General features: G+C 40.4%; 1 protein-coding gene across 4 annotated transcripts; it reads left to right on the top strand.

Moving 5' to 3' along the window:
* The first annotated feature begins 580 nt into the window (after nt 1–580).
* On the top strand, nt 581–27,511 carry N4BP2L1 (NEDD4 binding protein 2 like 1). 4 transcript variants are annotated; one of them, XM_072611876.1, is made up of 6 exons: nt 581–910; nt 5,446–5,537; nt 21,846–21,973; nt 22,297–22,385; nt 24,619–24,695; nt 25,915–27,511. In XM_072611876.1, the coding sequence occupies exons 1-6, from the start codon at nt 617–619 to the stop codon at nt 26,168–26,170; spliced, it is 936 nt and encodes a 311-aa protein (XP_072467977.1). In that variant the 5' UTR covers nt 581–616; the 3' UTR covers nt 26,171–27,511. The 4 variants fall into 4 exon arrangements, with proteins under 4 accessions (XP_072467977.1, XP_072467978.1, XP_072467980.1 ...); XM_072611877.1 differs by lacking the exon at nt 5,446–5,537 and having other exon boundaries at nt 620–910; XM_072611878.1 differs by lacking the exons at nt 581–910; nt 5,446–5,537 and adding an exon at nt 5,553–9,665.

Here is a 27,511-nt window from a genome sequence, read left to right as displayed (position 1 = left end):
AACCCGAGGGTAAACGGCCAGCATGCAGTCTAGCGATTGTCCTAGGGGGGAATGGGCGGTGTAGTGTGGGACTAATTATTTTTATTTTTCTGAGAGGTATCCCCGCCTTACTCTGTTAGGCATTTGGGACGTTCGGTTGCAGGGTCGGAACCAGATTGGGGTTAGGAGTAGAGGTAGGTTTGAGGCAGGAAAATCTAGATTAAACTCCCCCTCAGACTCTGGGCAAGTCCTTTTAACTTTTGTGAGCCACATTTGCCTCATCTATAAAATGGGAATAAAAAGAGCCCCCTTATCCCTCCTCACAAGCTGTCGTCAAAAAGCATTCCCTCGGTAGGCAAGGCTGGGCTAAACGCCAGGGACTGAAAATACGGGCCAAAGGCCGTTCCTGCCCTCAGGGAGATTACACTTTAGCTGGGGATGGAGGAGCCCAGCGTGTCTGAGTGAGGGGCTCCGTGGAAAGCGCCCCAGCCCTGGGGGCCCCGCGGCACGCGCGCCCACCTCGGCGGGGGTCCCTCCTCCCGGAGCCGGGATGGGGGCGGGGGTGGGGGAGGAGGAACCGGGGTGGGGGCGGGGATGGGGGAGGAGGAGCCGGGGCTGCTGCCCCCGCCCCCGTCACATGGCCGAGAAGCCACAACAACAAGAGCAGCCGCGGCGGCAGCAGCAACATCGGGCCCCGCGGGGAGCGCGGCTCGGCAGCGGGGGACCCCGGGGCCCCATCGCCCCTCCCCATGGAGGAGAGTTTCCTTCGCTCCTTCAGCAGCTTGAGCCTGCAGCCCCAGCAGCCCCAGCAGCCCCAGCAGCCCCCGCAGCCCCCGCCCCCGCGCCGCAGACCCCCGCGCCGGGGCAGCTTCAGGAAGCACCTCTACCTCCTGCGCGGCCTCCCGGGCTCGGGGAAGAGCACGCTGGCCAGGTAACGGGGGCCCCCGGCCCCACGCCGGCGCCCCCTTAAGATCGCTGGGGGGCCGGGGGGCCGGGAAGGGGGTGTCGGGGCTGCAGGAGCGCGCTCCTCTCCGAGCGCCCCGCGGGGGCCGGGGGGAGGAGGAGGCCCAAGGGGGAGGGGGAGGAAGAGCGCCCGCTGAGCGGGTACCGGGGCCCGACCCCCCGGAGATGCCACGGAGGAGGGCAGGTGGGTGTGGGGTCACCCAAACAACGGGGGCCTTCCCTTCGGCTTTTCGGGCCAAACCCCGGTCCGGAAGGGGTGGTCTGTCAGCCGGGGTCCGAGGGGTTGCCAGGAGGCGCACGTGAGCACCGCAGCCCCCGAAGTGCTCCCTGGACCCGGGTAGAAGTACTTGCGAAGTGCCCACTGCGTACCCTGCGGCCCGTGCTTACCTGGGCGTGGGATATGGCTTTTCTGGAGCCTGTTTCTCACCTGTAAAATGGGCAGAGGAACCCTTGGACGATCGACTTTTGCAGGGTTGCGGTGAGGATTGAATGATAATAAGGATAAAAGTGCCAGAAAACACTGGAATTCTTATTTCTGAATTTGGCGACCCCGCACCCACTCAAGGAGGCATGCAGAAGTGGAAGACGGGCGGCATTTTCAAGCTCACTGCTTTTCCTCCTCATCACTCGGCTCTCTCCGGGGTCACCAGTGAGGGACCACATCCACCGGCCTCTCTAAACTCCCGTTTCCACCTTGACGTACAGCATCTCACTCTGTTGCAAACACCCAAACCTTGATGTCCCTTTCCTGGGCTTCCTCTTCCCTGTTACTTTACGATTTTTTTCCTATTTCTTGTCAAGGAGTTCACCTCCTTCCCTGGTACTCTCCTGGCAACTTCATCCACCCTCATGGATTGTTGTCATCTCTAAGCAATCGACTCCCAAGTCAACTCCTCAGATACTCAGTCTTGGCCCTCAGCTCTGGTCCTCATTTCTAATTGATTGCCAGCCTTCTCCTTGGATATCCCCTCTTCCTCCACTTCCCCTTCTTTTTAGATTTCCAATTGCCTGGCTGTTATCTCTCCATCCATCTAGCACCTCAAATTCAACATAGCCAGCACAGAACTTTAAAAAATGTGCCCTCACTTCCCCATTTCTGTTAATTGCACAGTTGATCTCCTAATCACCCAGTCCTGAAAGCTTGGAATCATTCTTGCCCCTTACCCCCTCCTTCATACTGTGTCCAGTAAGTCAAATCCTGTTGCTTCTACTGTCCTACTCACACTATCCATTTCCACTCCCACTATCCCCACTGCAGTTTAGGCATTTTATCTCCTTGCTTTTATTTTACATTCTGTGACCCCTTACAAGAAGGCATGTCCCTCCACCCCCCCAAAAAAGCAGATGTGCAGAAATTTTGAGTTCACTGATTTCCTTCCTCATCTCCTTAGTCTAAAACTGCTCTTTTCAAGGTTACTAGTGACCAAATTTGCTGACCTCTTAACAATTAATTCCGTTTCCTCCACTGCCAGAGTAATCTTTCTGGTGAACAGGGTCTGGTCATGGCACTCTCATTGGTTCTACATTGGCCACTTAAGTAAGTATGAACTCAACAGCCAATGGGTCCCCAAACAGACTCCAATCTACCTTATCAGCCTTTTTTCACATTCTTTCCAATCGTTGTGCTCCAGCCACACCATACTACTTTTTCTCTTCTCATCCTCCTTTCTGGAAAAGATTCCCTTCCCTGTTAGATATTCTTGTCCCTAAATGTCATGTGCCTCCAAGAACACTCCCTTGATTGCTTTTAAGAAAAGTAATTCTTCCCTTTCTGAATCTCTTAGACCTCTGTTTGACTTCTACCGTACCCTTCGTTATTTCTGTATGTGTCTCAGCCCTGCATTAGATTATAATTGTTTTAAGGGCAAGAATCTTTGGGGTTTTTTTGGGGGGGGTGTTTGGGTCTTCTGCGCCTAGTTTAGCACCCTTGCACATCGAATATTCTAATAAACATTTGTTGAATATAAAAAGAAGACATACTTATGAATCAAGGAGTCCAATATACCTTCTGTTCCTCTGTTTAGCATGATAATAGTACAGTCCAGTAATGAATCATGGTGAATAGAACATAGAGATTAAGGATCTGAGGTCCTTTGAGCATTGGTGAACAGAAACCAGTATTGGACTGGAACTGGGATGCATCAATTTTTATTAAAATTCTTGGTTCACCTAGAAACCTTTAAAACAAAACCATTATATTTTAAGAGACCTAATGGTATTACTGGCGATTCAGATGTGGTCATTCTGGCTTTATTCCAAGAACACTGGTCATTTGGTTCCCTCTTGGCTGAGTGACCAGCCATGTGACTTTGAACATATTTCTTCATCTGTAAAATGCGGGGTTTGTATTAAATGTTTTATCAAGACTTTTCTGGCTGTCAAATCTTCTATTTTTTAAGAGAGTGTGGTTCTGACAGTTTCTATAGGGGTGTGGGATTAATCAGCTTCTTTGTTACTTGGGGCAAAGCTCAGTTTGCCTAGGGTTGCAGAAATAGGGCTAGAGGGCTCAATTTTGCACCAAGGGGGCCCTGGTCTGTTTGTGAACTAGGGGAAGTAAGAAGGAAGAATCTCCTCTGAATTAGGCTGTGGAAATGGACCTCTAGCACCATAATTTTTTTTTCAACTCTCAGCTATTTCATTTTACAAATGAGAAGTCTGAGGCCCAGCCTTGATTGCTTATCCAAAGTCACACCTAATTAGTGGCGTAGTCCAACAGATACTAGAATGCAGTGTTCTTATTCATCAGAGGACATCTAATCCAACTCCCTCCTTTTACAGATCAGGAAACTGACACCCAGAGAGATTAAATGTGTGTCTAAGATCACATAGTTATAAAATGTCAGAGGTAAGATCTGAACCAAGGTCCTCTGGTTCCAGAGCCAGTCCTTTTTCCCTTGTGCCAAAATTCTTTATTTACACCTCTCTGCTGCTTGGTGTATGTAAACCTAGAAGTAGGAACTCCAGCAGCTATATATTTCAATAGAAAAAGCAGCTCAGTGAGAGAGAATTGAACACAAGATAATGACTTGTGATCATTCTTGTAGGTGCAATTGTAGGGGAAATCACTTTTTTCCAAATTTGGTCATGTCTTGTTTCCCAGATCAGTGTAGTTGTTTCTTCCTGGTGAGATTGGGAATAGAAACAAATTCTGGGACAGGAAAGAATTCCGAGAAAGGAAGGGATCAGGACCAGGTCAGGTTCTCACTATTTTTTACACTACATTTTTATAGTCTGAAATGATTGAAAAATGAGGAAGACTCCAGTTTAAATTCTAGGGATGTTTAAGTTAATTCAAGTAGAAACTTGTCAGAGAAAACATTCAGAATTCTTCCCATGGATTGAAAAGTTTAAGTAACTGAGCCAGGGAGAGATTTTCAGAGAGGTATTGTCAGGTGAGGAATGTTGCGGAAGGAGAAGGAAGAGTACGCTTAAATTTTAGGAGTATCTGCAACATGAGGTATATAGCCCTTCATATGTGAAGATTACCTTCTTGAGATTTCACCATCCTTGGGGGATGGATGTACATGGAGTTTTTCTAATAAGTGAGAAAGAAATAAGGTATATAAAGCACTTTGAGAATCTTAAAAGTTCTGTGGAAATGCTAGCTATTATGATGATAATTATTGTTATTGTTAATTCTCTTTTACCAACCTCTGAGTCATTGTGGTGGAGCAGAAAAGAAGGCTGGGCTTAGAGTCTGCACCCAGAGCTGACTGATGATAGTCCCCTGTGTTCTCCTGTCCCAGAGGCCATCCAAGGGCTTCCCTTAGAGCCCTACCACACTCCTGGGCTCTGCCCGAACCAAATTAAAACATAATTGGGAAATTGTTAACAAAATAAATTTATAAGGAATCACAGATACATATTATTACATTTTGAAACTGAGTCACTATGTGGCCCACAGCGATACTTGTATATAGTTTAGTGGCCCTCCTGTTTGAGTTTGATACTTAGATTATAATTTTTGGATTTTTTTTCCTCCCCTCCACCCTTTCATGTCCTATCAGGATCAGGAAATTTGTTTTGCTTGTGATTTCCCTCCCATGTATTTTTCTACACCAAACTCTGTGTGTGTGTGTGTGTGTGTGTGTGTGTGTGTGTGTGTGTTTAATCTTCCATTTTTTCTTTCTGATATGAATGAGTTCCATTTGATGCCTATTTCCCCCAACCCTCTGTATTGTCTATTGTCACTCCCCAGTGATGAGAAATAGCAATTTCTCCATGCCACTTGTTTCTTCCTCCTTGCTACACTAATATATTTGTCCTTTTATGTTGCCTTCTTTTCCCTCTTTTTAAACATTCAAACCAATCAATCCTCTTTCACCTGGGATGTCTGTTTTTCTCATTTAACTCCCTCAATAGCCTCTGAAGACATTAAGGATTTGAAGGAACACATGCTTCTTCTCCTATTAGAATGTTAGCACAGTATCATCATATATTTTCCAACTGTTCAAATAAATTTATCTTTCTGGGTTTCTCTGGACTCTTGTGTTTGTATTTCAGAGTTTCTTCTCGACTCTGGTGTGGTCATCAGAAATACTTGAAAGTCTTCTATTCCATTTTTTTCCCTGTAGGATTGTATTCAGCTGTGCAGGGTAAGTTTATTCTTAACTGTAAGCCTATCTCTTTTGTCCTTTGGAATATTGTGTTCAAGATCTCTCATGTTTAGTAGACACTTGCCAGGCCTTATGTGATCTTTACTGTTCTTGGTACTTGAACCATTTTATTTTGGAAGTGGCAGCATTTTTCCTTTGATAGGTGAGCTGTGGATTTTGGTTATGACATTCCTGAGACTTACTTTTGGGTTTCCTTTTGGAAGGTGATTGGTGGATTCTTTCATGGTTTTGCCCTCTGGTTCTAATAGAACTGGGCAGTTTTAACTTAAGATTTCTTGAAATATAGAGTTCAAGCTTTTGAAAAATTATGTCATTCGGGGATGCTAGGGATTCTTAATATCTCTCCAGGTTTTCCTTCTATTTTCTTCTATTTTTTCTTCAATCTTTTGATCTTGTTTGAATATTTCTTGTTATGTCATGAACTCACTGATATCTTTTTGGTCTATTCTGGTTTTCAGGCATTCCATTTCTTAGGTAAAGTTCACCATTTTTTCTTTTAAGTTACTTATTTTTTCAGTTCTTTCCTCTAGAACCTTTATTTCATTTCCTTATTTCTTCTTGATATTCATGTACTCCTTGTGAAAAATCCATTTTTTATTTGAATCTCTGCCCGTAGTTATCAAGTTAGATTTGCAATAATTTTTTATACTGATTAATATGTTTTTAAAAAATATTAGTTTCTCCAGTCTTAGTCCAAAGTGGGTCTTTGAGCTATGCCAGGGCCAAGCTTTACTCTCTGATTCAGCTTTGGGTTGGGGTGCTTTGTCCTGTTTGGTTTTGACCTGGGTCTCCTAGGTTCTTATGCTGACCTATTCCTCCAGGAATTTAGTAACATTTCTCCACACACCTTAAGGTTCAAAGCATGAGACCTTCAGGGCTCTTTCTGGAATCTCGGAACATAATATTAGACCTCAGAACCCCTGGACTTAGAACTTTTTTTTGTTGTTGTTCTGGGGTGGAAAAAGGCTTTTTTAAAAACAAATTTCTCATTGGATTTTTTTAATAATTATTCAGTTTGATTTGAAATGCTAGAATACTTATGTGGGAGCTGCATGGTTGACCTCCCTTCCCCTCCATCTCCCTTCTCTTTAGGCAGCTGTTCTTGCTATGCAAGATAGTTTCAAAGGCTCTTAGAATTCATGAGTCTGGAGGTGGGAGGGACTTTTAGAAGTTCATAGTCTAACCTTCTGATTTTACAGCTGGGAAAGCTGAGGTCTAGAGAGGTTAAGCAAGCTGTCCCAGGTCACACAGGTTGGAAGCAACAGGTAGCAAACCCAATTTCCCTAATATGAGTCAGAGCTTCTCTTGGGGAAAAGAAACAGATGAGGATTTTTGGAAATATTACAAGCCAGGCAGAGACATAGGATATAACTCTGATGGGATCATTTCATTTTTCTAGGATCTTCCGGGGTACTTTTTTTCCCTCAATTTCTCTGTCTCTTTCTCTCCTCAGCTTTTATTTTGCTATTTTTTGTTCTGTCAAGGAGCATAATCTTTGGACCATGAAGGATAGAAGTTGCTAATAGAGAAGTCAAATAATATATAAGTGAGGATGTAATAAGAACTCCAGTGCCCTTGATGAGCTTATGTCACCTGGTCCACATGAACTCCATTCCACTCCAGAAAGAAATGGATGGATAGAATTGCTGAGCCACTGTCAGTGAAGGTTGAAAAAAATGTGGAGAATGGGTGAGGTACTGCAGGCTGGGGAAGGATACGTGTCTCTGAACATGGAGTCTACAAACTATAGGCCAGTGAGCTTGATTTTGATTCCTGGCAAAACTGTTGTGAAGCTCACATGACAGCTTGTATTTGAAGAAAAGAGCTTTATAATGTGCTATATAAAGTCAGCCACTGGAGAAGGCAATGGCAAATCACTGTGGTATCTTTACAAAGAATACTCTATATTCAGTATGGTTCATGGGTTCATGAAGAGTTGGACGCGACTGAACTAATGTAAAACCAACAAATATAAAATCATGGGTTTGTTAGTGTTGTTATTAACCAACACATACTCATTGTGTCCACCTGTGTGTGGTCCTGGCAGTGGACTTAGTCTGCTTTCCAGCGATCAGCATAGCTAAGTGTGGAGGGGCTTATTACCAGTAGGCTAGACCATTGGTCATGAATTCTTGAGCCATGGCAACCAATGAACAACAACAAAAATACAAAATGGTCTCCAGAACTACGTGGCCCCCTTCTCTTTCTGCAGTGATGATGGCAGAGGTAAAGGAGGCTGAGGGCGCTAAGAATTACTTCATTTTTAGACAGTCTTTAAACATTACATTAGATGTTTGTTCATTAAATGTGTTGCCTTGAGACTGTTAGACTGTAAACCCTTTGAGGGTAGGCACTGACCTCCCTATGCCTTAGTTTTCCTTATCTATAATAAGGGGGTTAACTAGTTGTTTTCTGAGGTCCTTACCATCTCTAGATATATAATTCCCTTATCCTAAACAAGATAGGTAATTAATAAGTCAAGACAACAAATATTTATTAAGCAGTTACTATGACTAGTCTCATGCTAAGTGATGGGGACACAAAGGTAAAAGATAGTCTCTGCTTTCAAGGAGCTCACAGTCTAACGAAGGAGGCAACATGCAAACAACTGTGTAAACATCACAAAAATTATACAGATAATCACGTCATATTAGAAAATTTTACATAGAACAGATTATGCTAGAAAATGATTCACTGATAACTGGAGTCATTCCTGAATCAGCTGCCTGTATAGTCGGACCAACTACCTTGTTACAGCAAAGATAAAAATTTGTACAGAGCTAAGAGAAAGAATGTGAGAAAACAATATGACATCTAATTTTTAAAACTTCAGTTTGACCTACTTAGACAAGTTGCTGGTAATCAAAAATGGGATATGATTGGAAGGAAGGAACAGACGTTTGGGGAAATAATTTCCTATAGAAGTTTAGCCATTTAAACAGCTATAATGAAGAGACCAAAAGTGCCTAAAAATGCTTTAGTCAGCTATGGCAGCTAAGGTAACATGCTGGCTTTGTATATAAACTTGTTTGTGAGATCTTAGGGAGAAGGATAGCAAAAGATTATGAGCAATATCACCTTGCAAAACCTGTTTAGAGAAAGCTTGCAAAGAGACCCAACTTAAGAGAATAATCCTGAGGGCATTTAAGGATGACTCTGAAGGACGATAACAAAAGAAAGTGAAGCTCTGCAAATATTTTCAGTTTATTTAATTTTTTGTTATTTTGAACTTGATAAATAGCAAAAACATGAACATGATACAAAGAACAAAGACTAGTGTATATGAAACTACAAATCTCATGCACATCTGGGTTGGTTTTTTTTCTTTTTGGTGTGTGTGTTTGTGGGGGGGTTGGTTTTGTGCTAACATTTTGTTTGCATATTCTTTTCACCACTGATAACAATGGAGCTGGAGCCAACACGTTTGGATTCTAACACTGTGTTCTTGGATGAACTTGGAGAGAAGGTAGAAATAGTACTAAAAAGCAAAGACTGTTAAAGTAGCCAAATTGGACCAGACATACCTAGAGGAGATTGTATTGGGCATTGAGGACCAAATTACAAAGTATAGGAAGGAAGAAAATATAAAAATCTTGAAATTTTTTTATGCTACACACACACAAAAAAAAGACAACCAAGAGAACAACTATCAACCAGAAGGCTATTTTCCCGCTAGAAGGAAAGGAACAGACTTCTATAATTGAATTCAATGTAGATAACTTCTATGCCATGTTTTAGTTGACTGAAAGAAGACAAAATCTCACTATGCTTTCTGTTTGTTGTCTATTTTTTAAAAAAACAAATCTTTAATAGAACAAAATGCTGTCTTAAAGACACATTTTTAGTAAGTTATGTCCTATGCATATGTCAAAATTATGCAGAATTCTTTCAAAAATACAGTTAATAGAAAGGACATTTTTTGATGACTAATATCAAGTGAAGTGCATGAAAAAAGACATTTTCTCAAAAAAGAAGGTGTGCAGCGTTTTCATGGATATCCAACACAGATTTCAAGTTGAAGAAAAGTTTTCTACAGAAGTCTCTTAAGATTCTCCTGTTCATGAATGATTGCATCAAACCCCAGGATCCTACTACAGAGATTCCCGGGTGAGATCCTTAACCATGAAAAAGAGTTTGAACTAATAATCTATGCAAAAAATCCCAAGTAAATTAAGAAATGTCTATTTCCCAGATAATATAAAGATTATGTATGTATATCTTCCTTCCTTCCTTCTTTCCTTCTTTCCTTCCTGTCTGTCTGTCTATCTATCTATCTCTCTATCTATCTTTGATAGACTGCAAATGGACCTGAGATAGACCTGACATTAAATAGGAGAGTGGGCTAGATTGCCTTTGGGAATATAGAGCCCCCTGAATGAACCTAACATTCTCCCTGAAACAGAGACCCATCTTTTTAATACCAGTATTCTACTGTTGGTGCTGTATGAGTGCAAATCATGGAACACTCCAGTCTCTAAAAAATTTAAAATTAGTATCTCTCAAGGGGCAATGGAGGATGTGAATATAATGCAGTACATAATAAATGACTATGAAGAATCCAAGTAAATCATGCCATGTCATCAAATTTATGTAGAAAAAAGATGGGGTTGGTCATATAAGAGCAAGAGGTAACTGAAAGCTCTTGTTCTCCACTGGTACCTTTGTGATATCAAGAGAAAGTGAAAAAAGCTCCCAGCAATTAGGATGAATCTCCTGTGATGAACTTAAGAGGGGACAGGGAGAAGATTTACATAGAATTACCAGGCATGGATGAGTTATCTGCATCATTAGAAGTAAAATCCACATTGATGACTACAAAGAACCATTTATAGTATTTGCATATTATTAAAGGAATGTTTAGTGAATGAACATCTAGAAAAGAAGGTATGGTTGCAAAAACCAGTAAAGACTTATACAAGAATAGGTCAGGCAAGACTGATATTCCCTTTTTCTTTTCAATTTTAATAGACTAGTAGACCAGGAAAATGCTATAGATTTAGTTTACCTAGATTTTTAGCAGAGCATTTGACAAAGTCTCTCATGTTATTTTTGGACAACATGGAGATATGCGAGCTACAGTTAAATGGATTCACAGATGGTTGAATGTTGGAACCTAGTGTTCATAAATGGTTAGATATCATCTCCTAGACTATCTCTGGGGTCAGTGCTTGGCCTTGTGCTATTAACATTTTCATCAGTAACTTAGAGAAGAACAGGTGCATGACATGCTCAGCAGATTTGCAGGTGATGCAGTGCTAGGAAGGATGACTAATACATAGAATGACATTCAGAATCCCAAAAGATTGAGATGCTTGAACATTGGGCCAAAGCTAATGGGCTGAAATTCAGTAGGGATAAATGTAAATAAAGCCTTACACCTTGTGTCAGGAAATTAACTTTACAGGTTCAGAATGGCAAAGGCATTGTTTCAACAACGTTCCTGAAAAAAACTAGGGTTTTAGGGGATCTCAGGTGTAATACGAATGAGCAAGTGGTATGGTAACCAAAAAACTTCACTAATATTAGACCACATTAGAAGAATAAGATGGGTGGAGTTCAGTATACTGCTCTATTCAGGCTATACCTGGATTCTTCTGTTAATTCTAGTTGTCACATTTTACTTTGATAAGTTGGACACCATCTAAAGCAATGGTGCCAAATTGAGATAGAAATAGGGGTCTCTTTTCTAGTAAGCCACTCAGGCCATTTACTAACTTAAAAATGTAAAATTATCTATATTTTATTATATTTTTACTTATTTTGTTAAATATTTTCCAGTTACATCTTAATCTGGTTAGGCCACATGGGCTGCATCTTTGACACCTCTTATCTCAAGGTAGACAAACAATTGGGAAGGACCTTGAGATCATGTCATACAAGGATCTTTTGGAGGAATTAAGGAATGTTTAGCCTACAGAAAGCTTAGGAGAAACATGATACTTGTCTTGATATAAAGTCTAACAGAGACATAAGTCTAATCATCTTTCACGAGAGCCCTGTAAGTACTTGTAGCTCTCTAGATTTGTTCTGCTTGATCCCAGAGATCAAAACTAGGAACATTATGGGGGAGTTGCAGAGGCAGATTTCAGCTTGAGAGAGTCATAAACTTCCTAATAGAGCTTTCTCAAAGTGGAATATGGATGATCTTGGGAGATAGCAGATTCCTACTTTACTAGAAGTTTTAAAGCTACAACTAGATGATCACTTGTTGGACCTATGGTTGAAGGAATTCTTGGTGGGTTGCAGGTTGGACTGTTTGGCTTTTGGAATAAGGGTCTCTTCTGTGAACCAATGACTATTTTTATTGCATTGTAGTCTGTAAAGGATGTATTTATTATTTCTGCCATTTATACATTTGCAAAATCTCTGTGGCCATTTAATACATGACCAGTTTTTGTAAAGTTCTATGTGGTGCTGAGAAATATGTGTATTCTTCTGCAATTCCTTTTAGAAGACGCCATGAGTCTTTTAGTTCTTGTTTTGCCAGCAATTTGTTCATTTTTATTTAACTTTGTTAGACTTAGTCATGACTGGTGGATATTGAAATCTCCTGTCACTATAGTGCTATTATCTGTGTATTCTTGTAGCTCAGTTGATTGTCTCCTTTATAGGTTTGGATTCTAAGGCATTATGAGTGTATAAGTTTAATATTGATATTGATTTATTACCTATAGTTCCTTTCAGCATAAAGTAGTTTTCGTATTTGTCACTTTTTATTTTTTGAATGTTTGTTTTTGCTTTGTCAGAGAGCATGATTGCAGCTCTGGTTTTTTTGGATTCATTTGGTGCATAGTAAATTTTTTCCCCAGCTCCTCAGTTCTATTCACTGTATGTCTTTGTTTTATAAATGTGTCTCTTATAAGCAACAGATTGTGGAGTTTTAGTTTCTTAACCAATCTGTCACTGTTTTTCATTTTATTGGATTATTTAATTCAATCAAATTTAAAATTATAAGCTAGGTTTATATTTTCCTTCATTTATAGCTAATGTTTTTTTCCCCAAGTTATGATTTTTCCCCTTCTCTTGTAATCACAGTACTTGTCTATTTAGTTATTCTAGTTTAAATCTTTTTTTAGGTACCCCTGTTTCTCCTGGCTCTCTTTCTCCTCAACTCCCCTGCCCCTGTTTGCTTCCTCATTGTTTTCGGAGTTTTGTTTCTAGTTCTTTTTTTCTCCCCTGCTTTTATCTGCTTATTTCATTCTTCATCTCTTTTTTCCTATTCATTTGTTTTTAAATTTTCATTTTCTGCCCCACCCCCTTTCCAGAGAGAATTTCATTCCGTCTCTCACTTTACTGTCTATCCTCCCTTTTCTCTCCACTCTAGACCCTCATTCTCCTGGTTCACAGCCCCTAAACTTATATAGCTCCCATAGGCTTCATGGAGAAGGTGACCCTTGTGGTGGATCTTGAAGGAAACAAGATTCTAAGAGGAGGTGAGGAGGAATTGCATCCCAGGCATGGGGGACAGCCAGTGCAAAGAGATGGGAAGTGGATTGCTGGATATGAGAAGCAGTGAGAAGGTGAGTGTGGACTGTCAGATGCTGGAGAGTAATGTGTAATAAGGTTAGAAAGGTAGATCAGGTGGTGAAAGGCTTTCAGTGCCAGAGGACTTTACATTCCCTTCTAGAGGATACATTGGAGTTTGAGTGGGGAGTGAGATGCTTTAGGAACTTTGCTGTAGCAGTTGTCTGGAGGATTGGATTGGAGTAGTAGGGCAAGACTTGAGACAGAGACTGATTGGTTAAGCCAACAAACATGTATTAAATGACTACTATGCGCCAGGCATTGTGCTAAGCACTAGGGATACAAAAAGACAGGCCCTCCTCTCAAAGAACTCACAAATAAATTACTATTTATTTGCATATGGAAGGACTTGTTGGTAGTTCCACACTGATCCCACTCATAGAGTTTACAGTTGAAGATAGCAAATCACATACTCTAGGGAAAACATGAAGATAAGTAGGTTAAATGCTGTGGGTGATGCTGAGTGACAGCCCAGTTATGGTTTTTAATATTGGACAGCTAGCTGTCTTCTGGCTTGGTGACCTGAACTGGACAAGTTAGATGAAAGAACTTCCAGATTCCTTTCATGTCCCTGCTCTGCTCTCACCAACTCTCTATTTTTCATTAGTTCCTCCTACCTAAGGCTCTGTGTGTCAGTCTGTGATGCTACCAAAATGTGTTTTGGTTAGTAAGTATACTTCTGTCAGGGTGGGGTTTCATCTTGTGTGTGCTCCATTGGCCTCTGTTATTCACCTTTGTATTTTTTGGTGGTTTAATTATCTTGTGTTCTCATTTCTTCCCTTCCTCCTCCTCTTCCCTTCCTCGTCCTTAAAGGTCTTTGAATATGAATAGGATGTTTTGATGTATAGAGTGTTAGTAATTTGTCAGCATTGAAGACACATGGTAGACTCTTGTCACTGAACAGTGGGGAAATTAATCTACATGTAATCTCTTGCCATAAGGCCCAGTATACTGTAAGATGAAACTTAATCACTCCTGAGATTATATTAAGATTCCCTTAGAGATGTTCACTTTTATCTTAATAGGAAGATGCTGTAGCAAACATTCAGCCCCCAAGCATTGTCCCAGCTGGAGATTTAATTTACTACTTCAATCCCTCTCCTGTGATTTCAGTGAGACCTTCTGTAGGATTCAGTCATGTACCTTTTTCATTGTCTCTTTCTTTTCATTCCCATTGCCACCACCTTGGTAGAGTTCTGCCTAGGTTTTTGCAGTTGTCTCCAATCTGTTGTGCGCATGCATGTCAAATTAATAACAAATTTGTAATATTTAAAGCTTGAAGAGAACAGAATTAAGCTAATCCAACTCCCTCATATAAATGAAGAAACTAAGGTGAATCAGTTTACCCAGGATCAGAGTACTATTGTGGTGTTTTGTTTGCCTCAGTTTTTTCATCTCTAAAATGGGGATCATAATAGCACCTACCTCCCAGGGTTGTTGTGAGGACCTAAAGAAATAATAATTGTAAAATGCTTAGCATGGTGTCTGGCACATAGTGAGCACTACCTAAATGTTAATTATTGCTAGCAAAGACATGTTCATATCACCCCTCCTCAACCCCCTGCAGTGACTGGTATCTGTTGAATAAAGTCCCAACTCCTTAGCCCTTGCACTCAGGAACCCCACACAATCTGTTGTTGTGCTGCCTTTCCAGATGTACCTAGTACTTCTCCTCTCACTTAGACCTAAGTAGGAAAAGACAAAGACTGCAGAGGTGATAGATGTGGGTGTTTTGGTACACAGAGAACTTACTTGTGATTCAAAGAAAAACCCTGGCTTGATTGGTCTGTGGGGGTGGGGGGAAGAACGCTGGAGGTGACACAGAGCAGAGAAGAGGCTGACCTCCTGCCCTCCATTCTCTTCCTTATTGCCTAGTCTTTGCAGGAAGATCCTGCACCATCCTTGGGATGAAGGGAGGGTGTGTGTGGTGGGGATGGAGGAAGAATTGTACCCAGAGGAAGCTGCTCCTGTGGCTAACTGGAGTTAAAAATCACTGCACTTCAGTAAACTATAGTATCCCTACATTGTTCTACCTCCTTTTGGGCAAACCCTACAGTTTTAGGGACAACCTTACCTTTTTGTCAATAGATATAATTGTAGTGAATTCTTCAGTGGCTAGTTTAAGAAAAAAAAAAGGTATATCCATTTAATAATTCACTTATATTCAGCTTTATTTTCTTCTTCTGCCCTCTGCCCTTTGAGAGTGGAAGCCACATTAATGATGACAATCATTTCTTTCTCTGCCGCCATTTATCTCTTCCCAGAAGCTGGCAGCCTGCCCACCTGGCCTGTCTGGACTAGCTCATTTTCTAATGCTTTGTTCTTCTCTGGTAAACACTGTGTGAAAACATCGGTAGTCTGTATCCTGGCGTCCTTCTTTTCTCTTTGGTTCCCAGTAGAAAGAGTCCTTTTCTTCCGGAGCCATCAGTGGACCTCATCACCTGAACAGAAGAAGGCGTGAGATCCAGCTGTGGTTTCACGTGATGAAGAGTTTGTGCGCTCCCTGCATGGCTTGCTTTTTCTTAGTTAGCTATTTTACCCATTTCCTTCCCTTCCCCCGAGGGTCACAGAAAAACAGATAGACTGGGCTGGCTCTGTAGTGCTCAACACCAAACCTGCTTCTGAGTTTGGGGGACTTCCCAACCATGTGTATGTGTGTGTGTGCATTCACATACATACCCACATACGCATATCTCTGAGTGTGTCTTAACCTGATTGGGAATCTCTGTTCTTTCTTGTTTTTGCTTTGCTTTCAATTTAGCCTCCTTTAAAGGGCCAGTACACAGCAAATGGAGAAGTGAAAATACTTCTGTTTTACATAATTGTTTTTTTTTGTTGCTCTAGGTATATTTGCAAGTAGAGCATAACTAGATCATGTGGTAAACAGAATTTCCCCAAATTTGATGCATGTTTTGAATTTAAATTCAAATGCCTGAATAAAGGCTGTTTATTAAACATGGATGACTAGGAAAAGAGGGTTTCAAAAAGACATCAAGATTATGCTAAGAGAATTCAGCATTTTACTGTTACTGACTTTGGTTACTATAGCACCTAATCTTAATAAAGCTGAAAATAAAAAGCCTTATACTTCCATTTTTTGGACATAATATGCTTAATTTAAGCTTTAGTCTTAATTTTCCATATTATATTATATTAGGTGACAGTGCTTCATTAATAGGCAATATTTATCTCAAATAGGCAGCTGAAAGGTGGTTTAGATACCTCCTGTTCTCTTATAGTTTAGTCTATAGAAACTTGTCAAGTTAAGAAAATTGCATACTCCTTAAGAAATCAACATATTGCAGTAGATGCTGCAGTTTTGGAATGAGCTGTTTTGAAGAATTTCAGATCAAGGCTACAGTTTTCATTAGGCTGTGTCAACATTGCGCAAATGAAAAATAGGCTTGCCTCAGCAAAATTTAGTAGTGAGGGCAGGCTTTGGGGTCTAATTTCATTTGGGATTGAAGTACTTACCCTTATCTTAGCTAGGTGGTGGGAGTCAAGAAAACCTGAGTTCAAAGCGAGCTTCAGACACTCTCTAGCTATGTGAACCTGGGCAAGTGACTTATTTACCTTTTTCCTTAGATATAAATTGAGGATAATAATAGCACCTTCCTCCCAGGGTTGTTGTGAGGATCACATGAGGTCATTTTTATAAGGAGCTAAGCATGGTGCTTGGCACATAGTTAGCTATATAAATGTTAGCTGCTATTCTCATTTAGGTTGGTATAGTAGTCATAGCATACTATACTAAGGAATTCTAATGTACCCTTGGAGAAGGTTTGAGCAGATTGATCTCACCTGTTAAAGTCTGAGTTGGTCCCGTGTACACATATGACAGACACACTCACTCCACACTTCACACACTTTGCTTCACAGAAGCAGGAAAACTTAAAGGTCATCTGGCCCAGTCTCTTCATTTTATAGAGGAGGAAGCTAAGATCTTGGGAGGTAAAAAACACAACTAGCTAGAGGCAGAAAACTAGTGTTCCATAAATAGGGTGGCTTTTGTCAGCCAGATGAGCAAGATTATTTTTAGTTTTAAGCTTTAATGGATCTCATTTTTATCCCTCTTTTGTTTAAATCTGACTAGGTTCTAGAGGGTCGGGGGTGGAGAGGGTGTCCAGAAAATATTGGGGCAGCCTTAAATTAATCCATGTTTATTAATGTGCTGAGTCTTGTTGACTACTCACTCATGAATCACAAGTCCATAAGAGATATTTAAATTTAAAGCAGTTCTAAAGTTACTTTGAGTATCCACATCACTGGGGATCAGGAACAGACAGTTTAAATATAAAGTGCCTTGTCTCTTGGAACATAGATTTAGAGTTGGAAGGGGCAGAAGTCATCTAGTTTAACTTTCAGGTGAGGTCACAGAGATCCCAGGGGAGTGGGGCTGGGGCTGGGGGGGAACCATTTGTCCAAGATCAGATGGGTAATTAAGCAGGAGAGCCAGAATCCTAACCTGTGTTCTCTGGCTCTGATTGTCAGCAGTCATTTTTTAAGAACCTGCTACATGCCAGGCCCTGGGCATGCTAGTAACAAATAATGAAGCAAGTCTTACTGAGATTACAATGTAACAGATTCCAGAGCCAGTCGTGTATTTTGTTTCATTTTTTAAACCCAGTTGCCTGTTTAGTCACTTAGTTGTTTAATGAGGATGTGGGAAATTGGGGGTATTTTGCACTTCCTCTCTCCAGCCTTAATCTCCACTTTCCACTATGACTCATCACTTCCCTGCAGTACAATGGAGAGAGGCTTTAGAACCAGGCACCCATCTTAGTTCAGATTCCACTTTTGCAGTGACTTTGGGCAAGTCACCTAATCTCTTGCTTTAGACTTCCTGCTCCAAGATGAGAGGGTTGGATTAGATGGCTCAGGAGGCTGTGCCAACTCCGAGACCCTTCGTTTGCCTCTCTGGCCCCAGGCCCAATATCCTCCTCCAACTGCTCCCTTCCCTCCACTCCTACCTCTACCTGTTTCAGCCCCATTCTCAGTCCTATCCATAAGGAGTTAACGATGAAACAAATCCACATGAGCGGTAGGAGATCATGGATGAGAACCTAATGAGGTAAAGGTTTTTCAGGGCTCTAGGAAGAAATGAGATTGAGTGGCTTGAAATCACGTTTACGCCAATGATTCTGCTCAAAGGAATGAGAAAGAGGTCAGTGTACAACTCAGTATTATGGCCTGCATTGGGGAAAGAGAATGGTGAATTACAAGGGGCCCTAAGCTTAGAATCAGAAGACCTGGATTCGTATCATCCCTCAGTTTCTTCACATGTAAAATGATAGGGTTGAAGTCGATGATTTCTACAAGGTCCCCCTCCCACCTCACCCCCCCCACCCCCCCCACCTCTCCAATTCTCTTCCATAAATACATGTACTTGTATGGTCTTTCTTTACTCTTAACATGCTACTCCCCAGGAGTCTTTACAAATTCAACTGGAACCAATCAATTTTCGAAAGGAATGGTACTAAAGCCAGGCCATACAATAAATCAGTTAATAAATAAACATCTATTAAGTGCCGACTGTGTGCCAGGCACTGAGCTAAGAAAGGCCACCAACAACGAAAGGGCCAGAAATTGAAAGCCAGCGAATACTTTGTAACTTGAGTCTTTTGTCTTTACAGCTAACAGAGACCATTCTTTCTCTGATCACTCATACATATAGTACATACATACAGATAAAATGTATGTAAATTAATAGATCAGCCTAGCTACATAAAGTTGTACAAGCAGACCTTGTATTTTGTTCATAGAATTTCTCCCTCAGGAACAGCAGCGTTTGGGCTACAAACCAAACAGAAACATGCTTCGAACAGCTTTTTCTAGGGGAACCTTTCCTCTTTCCTTCTCCGAACCAGGGTTAACAGAAGAGTTCATAAAGAATAAGAGCTCACATGTTTATAGAGATATGTAATTTACAAAGCACTTCCCTCACAAGTCTGTCAGGTACTGATAGTATCATTAACCCCATTAAAAAAACGAAAACAGACTGAGAGAAAGTCATGATTTGCCGAAAGTCACCTAGTTATTGAATGGTAGAACAAGCATTTGAACCCAGGTCCTGGACCAAGACCAGGACTATTTCACAGTGCTGTTAGCATGTATGCCTGAGGAGAACAAGGGTCAAAATGTGTATTTTCATGAACAGAAAGTTCAGCTCTGAAGGGCTGGGAGAAACAAAATCTGAAAATGAGATCCAGTTCAAAGATTAGAAAAGCAGTCAAGATTAATTAGTAGGTATATATGTCTAAGAAACTTAAAAATTTCAACATTTTAAAATTTTTTAATGTTCTATTGATATCTTTTTTTTTGCACCAGTCATTTCTCTATACACCCTCTAGTAACAAAAAGAACAGTTAAGCCAAACTAAAGAGTACCTGCTTATATAGCCTTCCACACCCAGAGCCTCCCACCTTTCTAAGGGGAAGAAAGTACATTTCACCATCTGTTCACCAGTGATCATTTTTTAAAGATTCAGTAGCAAGTTAACGATACTGATCCTACATATTTCAAATCCAGGATTAAAAAGCAAATATAGTCATTGACTGCCAAAGATGCTTCAAAAGTACATAGGTAATAATTTAACAAGAATGAGTAGATTGATCCATGAAATCAATACATCGTTTACTACTGTGACACCACTGAATTTGATCTTCAGGCATACTAATTGATGTTTCATTTGCTTAGAGACTTAGGAAATAAGCCTAGTTCCAACTTGAGGCTTTTTTAAAAAAGAGCAAATCATATGAACTCTGAAAAGGAGTGTAGAACAACTGTCAGCAGTGGGAGACAGTTTGCTAACAGGAAAGGCTTATGTCAAGTAAAACAGAAAAAATAGAAAGCAGAAGAACAAACCCTAGTTTCAGCAACTCTCCTTTCTGCATCTTCCCTCTCACCCTTTATTTTCAAAGAGTTCAGTATGTGCCTGGGCTTCTTGGAGGGAATGTCCTTGTAAAGAAGGCACGGGCTGTTTGCTTGCATTTCTCTGATCACATCCCATCCTCAATGGTTCATAGTAAGGTAAAAAATGTAAATTAAATATTTGTGGCACAGTTTGGAAGAACACATTAGTTTTCTTCAAGCAATTTGATATATTTCCTCCTGCCACGTACAGGATCTCAAAAATTAATGTTCACTTTCCTGCTTGTGTCTTATTTGGGCAGACAGGACAAAGCTGTCATCAGGAGTCCAGGCTGAGGGGTGGGCCTGTTTTGCTTCTGTGTGGCTGCCAGGCTTGTATGCCACATACCTTGTATCTCACTTGGCTCATACATTTTTGGGGCATGGTTCCAGTATATTATTCTAAATACAGCCATGTGTATTGAACCCAGGGCTCTTGGATGCAGATTTCCCCAGATGTAGGAAATACATGGGTATTTCCAGTGGAAAATTCTGTATTTTAAAATACAGAAACTTTCTGTACTGCTCCCTTCCAAGTAAGTAGGAGAAGTTAAGTGCTGCATAGAATAAATTTAAAGAGGGACCTATGTGCCACAGTGGAGAAGTGTTCCCAAAATTGCTAGCTATGTGACTGGGTGAATCAACCTATGAGTCTCAATTTCCCCACCCATAAAATAGGGATAAGAATTGTAGTTTCTAAGCTCACAAGGTTGTGAGGCCCATAGAAAATGTATGTAAAACACTTCACAAACCTTAAATCACTCTATGACCAGTAATTATTATGAATAAGCTGGTGTGTCCTTGAGAGGAGGGACAGAGAAAGCTGAGAGTCTGCCTGTCTCTCCATTGGTGCTATCTATACTCATGGTCTGTCAGGTTCGTTACCCTGAGGGTGTCCTTGGGGCTGCTGCTTGTCTACTAGCCAGCCATAGTGCCTGAAATTCCCCCATTACTCATACCATTCACCTTAAATTATTCTATGCTATGGCCTGCATTATGGTAGCATAATGAAAAGAAGGCTGCTGGACTTGGGTTTGAATTCTAGCTTTGGGACCCTGGGCAAAGTCACTTTAACTTCTTGGAACCTGTTTCCTTATTTGTACAATAAGGTGTAACACAACTTACACATATCTACAGAATCGGTATGAGGGAAGAAAGCCCTTTGTGAACCTTAACCCCTATATAAATTGCTGGGATGAAGTATTGTCTCTTACTAACACTATTATCTCAGCATCAAAGAACTGATCAGAGTAGCCTCAGGAGAGAGCAGGTCTCTTAAGAAGATGAGAGACAGGGAAGGTAAGTAAGTATTGATTGGGAATGGGGGGGAGAGGGAGGGAAGGGCATGAAAACAAAAGGTGCAGAGTCTGGGGCATTTCCTAAGAGGGAAGCCATAGTGAAAGAAAGCTCTTAGGTAGAAGATCCTGAGTGTCTTGTGGAGCAGGGAGAGGGGAGTGGTAGGAATCAGCATACTAAAAGGAGAAATAGAAGAATGACCCAAACAGGACTTGTCCTGACTCATAGTTTTGCTTAGGGCTAGCCTGGCCTGCCCCAAGCCGCAATAGGCACGTGGTCTGGCTCTGTTACAAGGCCTGACAAGGCATATCCCAGGAACCCTCACCCTTTCTTGCCTTATTCTATGATGCCAATGACTTCTTCATGTTAACTGAATTTTAACCATTGAAAAGCCTGGCTTCTGCAGTCCTGTCATAGAATCATATTCTCCTAGAATGTTCAGAGCTTGAAGGGGATGTTAGGGGGCCATCAAGACTGCTACTTCCCCAGAGGGAAACCCATCCCATTGTAACTGTGTCTAGAATGGAAAGCAACACATGTCCTCCTCTTATTTTCCAGAAAACTGAAGCATGACTTTCCCAGGGCCCTGATCTTCAGCACAGATGATTTTTTCTTCAAGGAAGATGGTACTTATGAGTTCAACCCTGATGTCCTGGAGGAAGCTCATGACTGGAATCAGAAAAGAGGTGATAAAAGCCTTCCCAGGCCCCTGGGAGGTCCCACATGTTTTGCATGCCAGGCAGAGTGTGGGGGCATCAGGAGGAACATGTTGTCAGGAAGGGCTGCAGCTTCATTCACTGTTTCCCAACATGGCTCATATGAGCCAACTTATTTCCGTGGCATCTACGCAGGAGGGATCTCTAACACAGACCAGAGCTAGAAGAGAGGGCAGTAAAGCTGTGTAATGGTAACGTCCAAGAGTAAACAAAAATGAACCCTGTGGATTTCACTCAGCCCTTCCACTGTTTGTTGCATGTTGTTTACTGTTGTGTAACATGTTGTGTTGCAGCAAGGAAAGCAATGAGGAGTGGCATATCCCCAATTATTATTGATAATACCAACCTTCACGCCTGGGAGATGAAGCCCTATGCAGTCATGGTAGGAAGCAGTATCATTCTGAATTTTCAGTTATAGACATTGGTGGGAAAGTGGAAACATTCATTCTTTCCTCTCTTCTTGATTTTCTGCTTCCATTTATTGGCAGCAGTGGTCCATCTCCTTCCTGGGAGCAAAGGGGCTGAGGCTTCACTCTGCTGCTCGCCTTGGCTGTTCTGTGGCTGAAATTTTCCAAAAATGACACCTCCCCAGATGTTACTCTGACCCTAGGAGATGATAATATGACAATTTTCAAATCCTTCCTTGTTCCTGTTCTGGGTCCTTGGCAGATGATCTGTTTGGGGCCAGTATATTTGGAAGACACTGAGGTTTTCTCAGAAACAGAGGTGGCTGGGTCAGATGGCTTAAAAGGAAGAGTTGTCTGTTAATTGTCTCTCTCATGTTTCCGTACTTTAACAAGCCAGTATATTCTTTATATTATGCATGACTGTTTCTTTGTAAGCCCAAACTTCACAGAATTTTTGAGTCTTAAAATTAAGCTGGGACAAACACTATAATGTTATATGTATATATGCATTTTATAAACATACACAAATGCCTATAATTCAGTTATCAGACATCCATATTAACTATGGAGGGAAAAACTAACTTGGATAATTCCCAGATATTTTTCCTTTGACTCTGGAATTTGGTTTTTGACGAACAGATTATTATCCTAAGTACATCTTCTTTGTACTGATATTAAACCAAGTTTTTTTTTTGCCTTTCTTTTCCCCCACACATCTACTGATAGTGGGGGAAGGCATTCAGAAGCTCATGGGGTACCAGGGAGAGGACAGACTGGCATATAACATTTGCTGCCAGTGATCTCCACATGGGTAATCATGCACTGACTGTCTTCAAAAATGGACTCATGCTGACCCTTCTGATTACATATTGGATTCTCATTGCAAACACCAGACTCATCCACTTCATTATTATTTTTTTTTTTTGGCAAAGCATTAAACTTCAGCCTGCCTGTTCCTCTCTTTCTTTTCTCATTGCTCTTCATGGGTTCAGATTATACTGTCTGGTGGTTGGTGAGGGCGGGTAGTTGGTGCTGGCTAGTTCTGGGATGAAGAAGGAATAAGCAGGATACATGGGGAAAAGCAGAACTCGGAATAAGAATCAAGGAATAACAAGAAGTGGATGACTTTAGTGTATGAACTGGTCTTATTTTTAAGCTTTCTAGATATGTTCCTTTTTTTTTCCTTAGAGTTCATTCAGTGGTTCTTCATGAGTTTATAAGAATTAGGTGCTTTCTAAATTACTTTAATAACCCTCCAGTTAGGGAGAAAAGATTATATTTGAGGAAGAGGAAAATGAAAATTTGTTGCTTTTATTAAATATTATATAAGGCTAGTAAACAGGGAGGAAAGTGGACAAGACATAAGACATGAATGTGTATGTGTAGACATGTATGTTTGAAGGTATAAAGAAAATGGCTTGATTGAGGAAAGGGGAAAAAGAGGCTCAGGTCCCATGGTCTTGAATGGCAGGGAGAGTTCCTTCTGGGGAAGAATGTCCAGGGAGGTTAAGTCAGTATGACTGTACTGTTTTTTTGGTAAGCTTTATTCCCAAATTGGGAAGAGGATGATCTTTAGGCAGATTTTAAGTGTCTCTGAGTTCATTCATTCCGTTGAGGGTGGAAGCCTGGATACCTTTCTTGACTAGTATTCCATAACAATCTAATGGGAAAATAAAATCGGTGCCTTGTTCTCAGATGTTACAGAAGAGTTTCTGTGTTTTTTCCAAACCTTGGAAGAGGAATAAAATCCCAACTATCAAAAACATACCCAACATTCTCACTTCCTAAGTTAAATTACAGAGGTGAATTTAGAGGTCATTTAGGAATTCCTGATGTCTTTAGACAGGATTACATTTGTCAAAATGAACCCAAAGAGAGCAGACTTTTACATTTTCTCATTAAACACCTCCAGAGAGGATTTTATGACATTTCTCTGACATCACCTCTCAGCACCAATAAAACTTAAAAAAAAAAAAATTAAAGAACCTCCCCCCAGGAACTAGTGTGAAATTTGGAAGTACTGTAATCAAAGAATCAGTTCTAGGCACTATGAAAAGTCATTAAGTAAAAATATGACCAAGGTTGTGAATTACCAACAATATAAAAGATTTTTAGAAAAGATACAGAATAAAGGTTAAATAGCAGAATAATTAATATCAAACACATACTTATGTCCTCAGTGCTTTTTGCATTTTCTTTTTAAATCAGGCACTTGAAAATAATTATGAAGTTATATTCCGAGAACCTGACACTTGCTGGAAGTTCAATGTTCAAGAGTTAGCAAGGTACTTGTTTGTTTCTTTAGTACTTCTCATCATGTATATATCTTGCAGTTTTAAAATATTTCAGAATGAACACGTCTGTTTTCAGGTCAGAAATGATCATTCTTGGAAATGGCTCTCAAATTATGAGTGTTAGATTTTTAAGTCTGTTTTTAAAAACAATATTCATGGTTAAACTTTCCACCTTGTCTAGAACTGGATACCTCAGCAAAATCTAATTCCTTTGGTAAAACTACTAATTTCATAGATTTATCATTGTGTGCTGAGAGGTTTTATTTAAACAAATATTTTGCTAAAGAACTAGAAAAAACAGATGTCAGTTGATTGGGGAGTGGCTAAATAAACTGTAGTGGTGAATATGTATATGGAGGACATAAAGAAGCATGGGAAGACTTATGAATTGATAGAATCAGGGAACCCAAAATGGGAAAACAGTATATATTAAGTGGAAAGCATAAAAACAATTGAAACAGAGTACTGTGTAATTATATGACCAAGCTTAGTTCTGAAGAGATATAAGAATGTACCTTCCTCCATTCTTTGAAGAGGTGAGGGACTGTCAGTGGTGAATACAGCATATGCTGTCAATCAACTGAAGTTTTAGATAATTTTGCTGAATTGTATTTTCCCCCCATTCTTTGATATAAGCAAAGGCTTTCTGAGTGAGTTGGGGGAGGTACATACTTGAAAACAAGTCATATAAAAATCAGTAAAAAACTGAAAAAATAAATCTTGCCAAAGGGGGGATGTCAACTGAAGAAAACACAAAAATGGGCCATTTTAATGCAGTGTTCTGGATATGGGATTGTGCATTTATTACATGTTTTAAAATATCCCTTGGGTAAAAAAAAATATTAGATGCCAACCTGGTACTAACTCCCATGGTAGGACTCCAATATACCTGTTGCTTTCCTCTGAATCATAATTATTAATGTGAAGTGCCTGATGAGATCTGATGATCATCCTTGGGTTTGAGAGGAATTTTCACTTTGGTCCAGATATCGGTGCCCTTTTTGTTCTTGCTTCCTTGCTTTGCGCATACACTGGTGTGCATGGCAAGAGGAAGGCAGGGTTCCATGGCAACTTAGGGGTCAGATTTCACCTTTTCCTGGTTAAGCTCTGAGAATAGGAATTGTACAGTGAATCTTCATGCTTTTTAGCATAAGAAAATGGCTTTGACATATTAGTGTAATTAAAATATTTCCATTTTTTTTCAATGCAGAAGAAACACACACGGGGTCCCAAAAGAAAAAATATACCGAATGAAAGAACAATATGAGCATGATGTGACCTTTCACAGTGTGCTTCACTCTGAGAAACCAAGCCGACTGAGCAGAAGCCAGGACAGGCACATGCCGCCTTTCAGCAGTGCAGGATACTGGAACACCTACTCAGGGTTTCCAAACCCGAGAGCTCCTGGGGGCTTCTCAAATGACAGCTACTTTAACAGAAGGGGGGGTTACCATTATGGATATTAAGAGTTCTATATTTTATCTTTACAGCTGTTTTAAATTTTCCTAAATCAGTTTTTACTTCAAATTTTTGTATTTTATTATCTGTTCAGTTTGTCAGAGTTCTAAAGTAATTCTGAGGTAACTGAACTGGGGAAGTCTTTGTGCCTAAGTCATTGTTATCATAAAAAGGAATTTATTAAGTGACCACATGTGCTGAGGGCCTGTGCACAGCTGACTATAACAAACAGGTACAGTCCCTTCCTCTGAGAATGAAATGGCAGTTGGAAACAGATGATAAGTATGTGCTCAGGTGCAGGGGACATGGCCATGTGACTGAATAAAATTGAACCAGTTCATAAAGTGTTTCTATTGTACATATTTAAGCATTAGTGCAACTGATTTCTCTGTGATAGATAGGGATTTATTTTTTCACTAGATGTATTTGACCCTAGGACACTCATGCATGTCTTGTGTGGTGCGGTGGGGAGTCTCCATCTCATTTTAGATTGTCCCATTGCATATGCTACTTTGGTTAAGATATCTGTACTAGGGAATGTATGAGTTGTGACCAAAAGGGGGATATTTTTGCTTTCTAAACAAACGTAGCAGAATTTATATATCCAGACAAATCTTCTCTTTCAAGTAGCCACCTTAATAAGAAAGCTCAGTCTTGGACTGCTATTACTGCCCAAAATGTTTTGGGAAGGAAACCAGTCACATGAAATAATGAAATCACAGCTATAGCCCCTTCTTGATCACCCACTTCATTCATTCGTTTCCAAGAGCTTTATATTATAGCTAAGCCCAATTGTTAAAAGGATCTTTAGATTTGTATAGAAGCATTGTTTCTAGTTTACCAGAAAGACCAAATCTTGAAGAACTCAGCTAAGTATCAGTCATACATCAAATGGATAAAAACCATAATCTGAAGAGTACTAGCATCTTTAAATATGGTAGCACGGAGACCATGCACAATGTGCAAGAAGAGAGTGTCTTGGAAATGTCCCTTTCTCCAATTAGAACACTGAAAACGTATCTGTTAACAAGGACTGTTTCCTTAGTGCAAATTAATTAGGTTTTTTCTCCTTGTTACCTTTTCATTGAAAACAGTGACAAACCAATAGCACGTGTAGCTTTCCATTTGCTCTTGGCTAATGTAGTATTGTTCTCTATAGGCTCTATTTTCTAGTGTTTTGTAATCTCTCATTTTTAAAGTGTTTCAAACAATGGTGCTTTAATTCATTCTTTAATGTATGTTGTATTTATATGAATTTAACAAGGCAAATACTGAATGTAAACTATGTTTTCTGGAGATGACATTCTATTTTCTTACATGCTACCAATATACATCAGTACTTCAGAACA

This window comes from Notamacropus eugenii, chromosome 5, assembly GCF_028372415.1.
Source record: "Notamacropus eugenii isolate mMacEug1 chromosome 5, mMacEug1.pri_v2, whole genome shotgun sequence".
Lineage (NCBI taxonomy): Eukaryota > Metazoa > Chordata > Mammalia > Diprotodontia > Macropodidae > Notamacropus > Notamacropus eugenii.
Note: the sequence above shows the minus strand (reverse complement) of the source record. Positions and strands in the feature narration are given on the sequence as shown.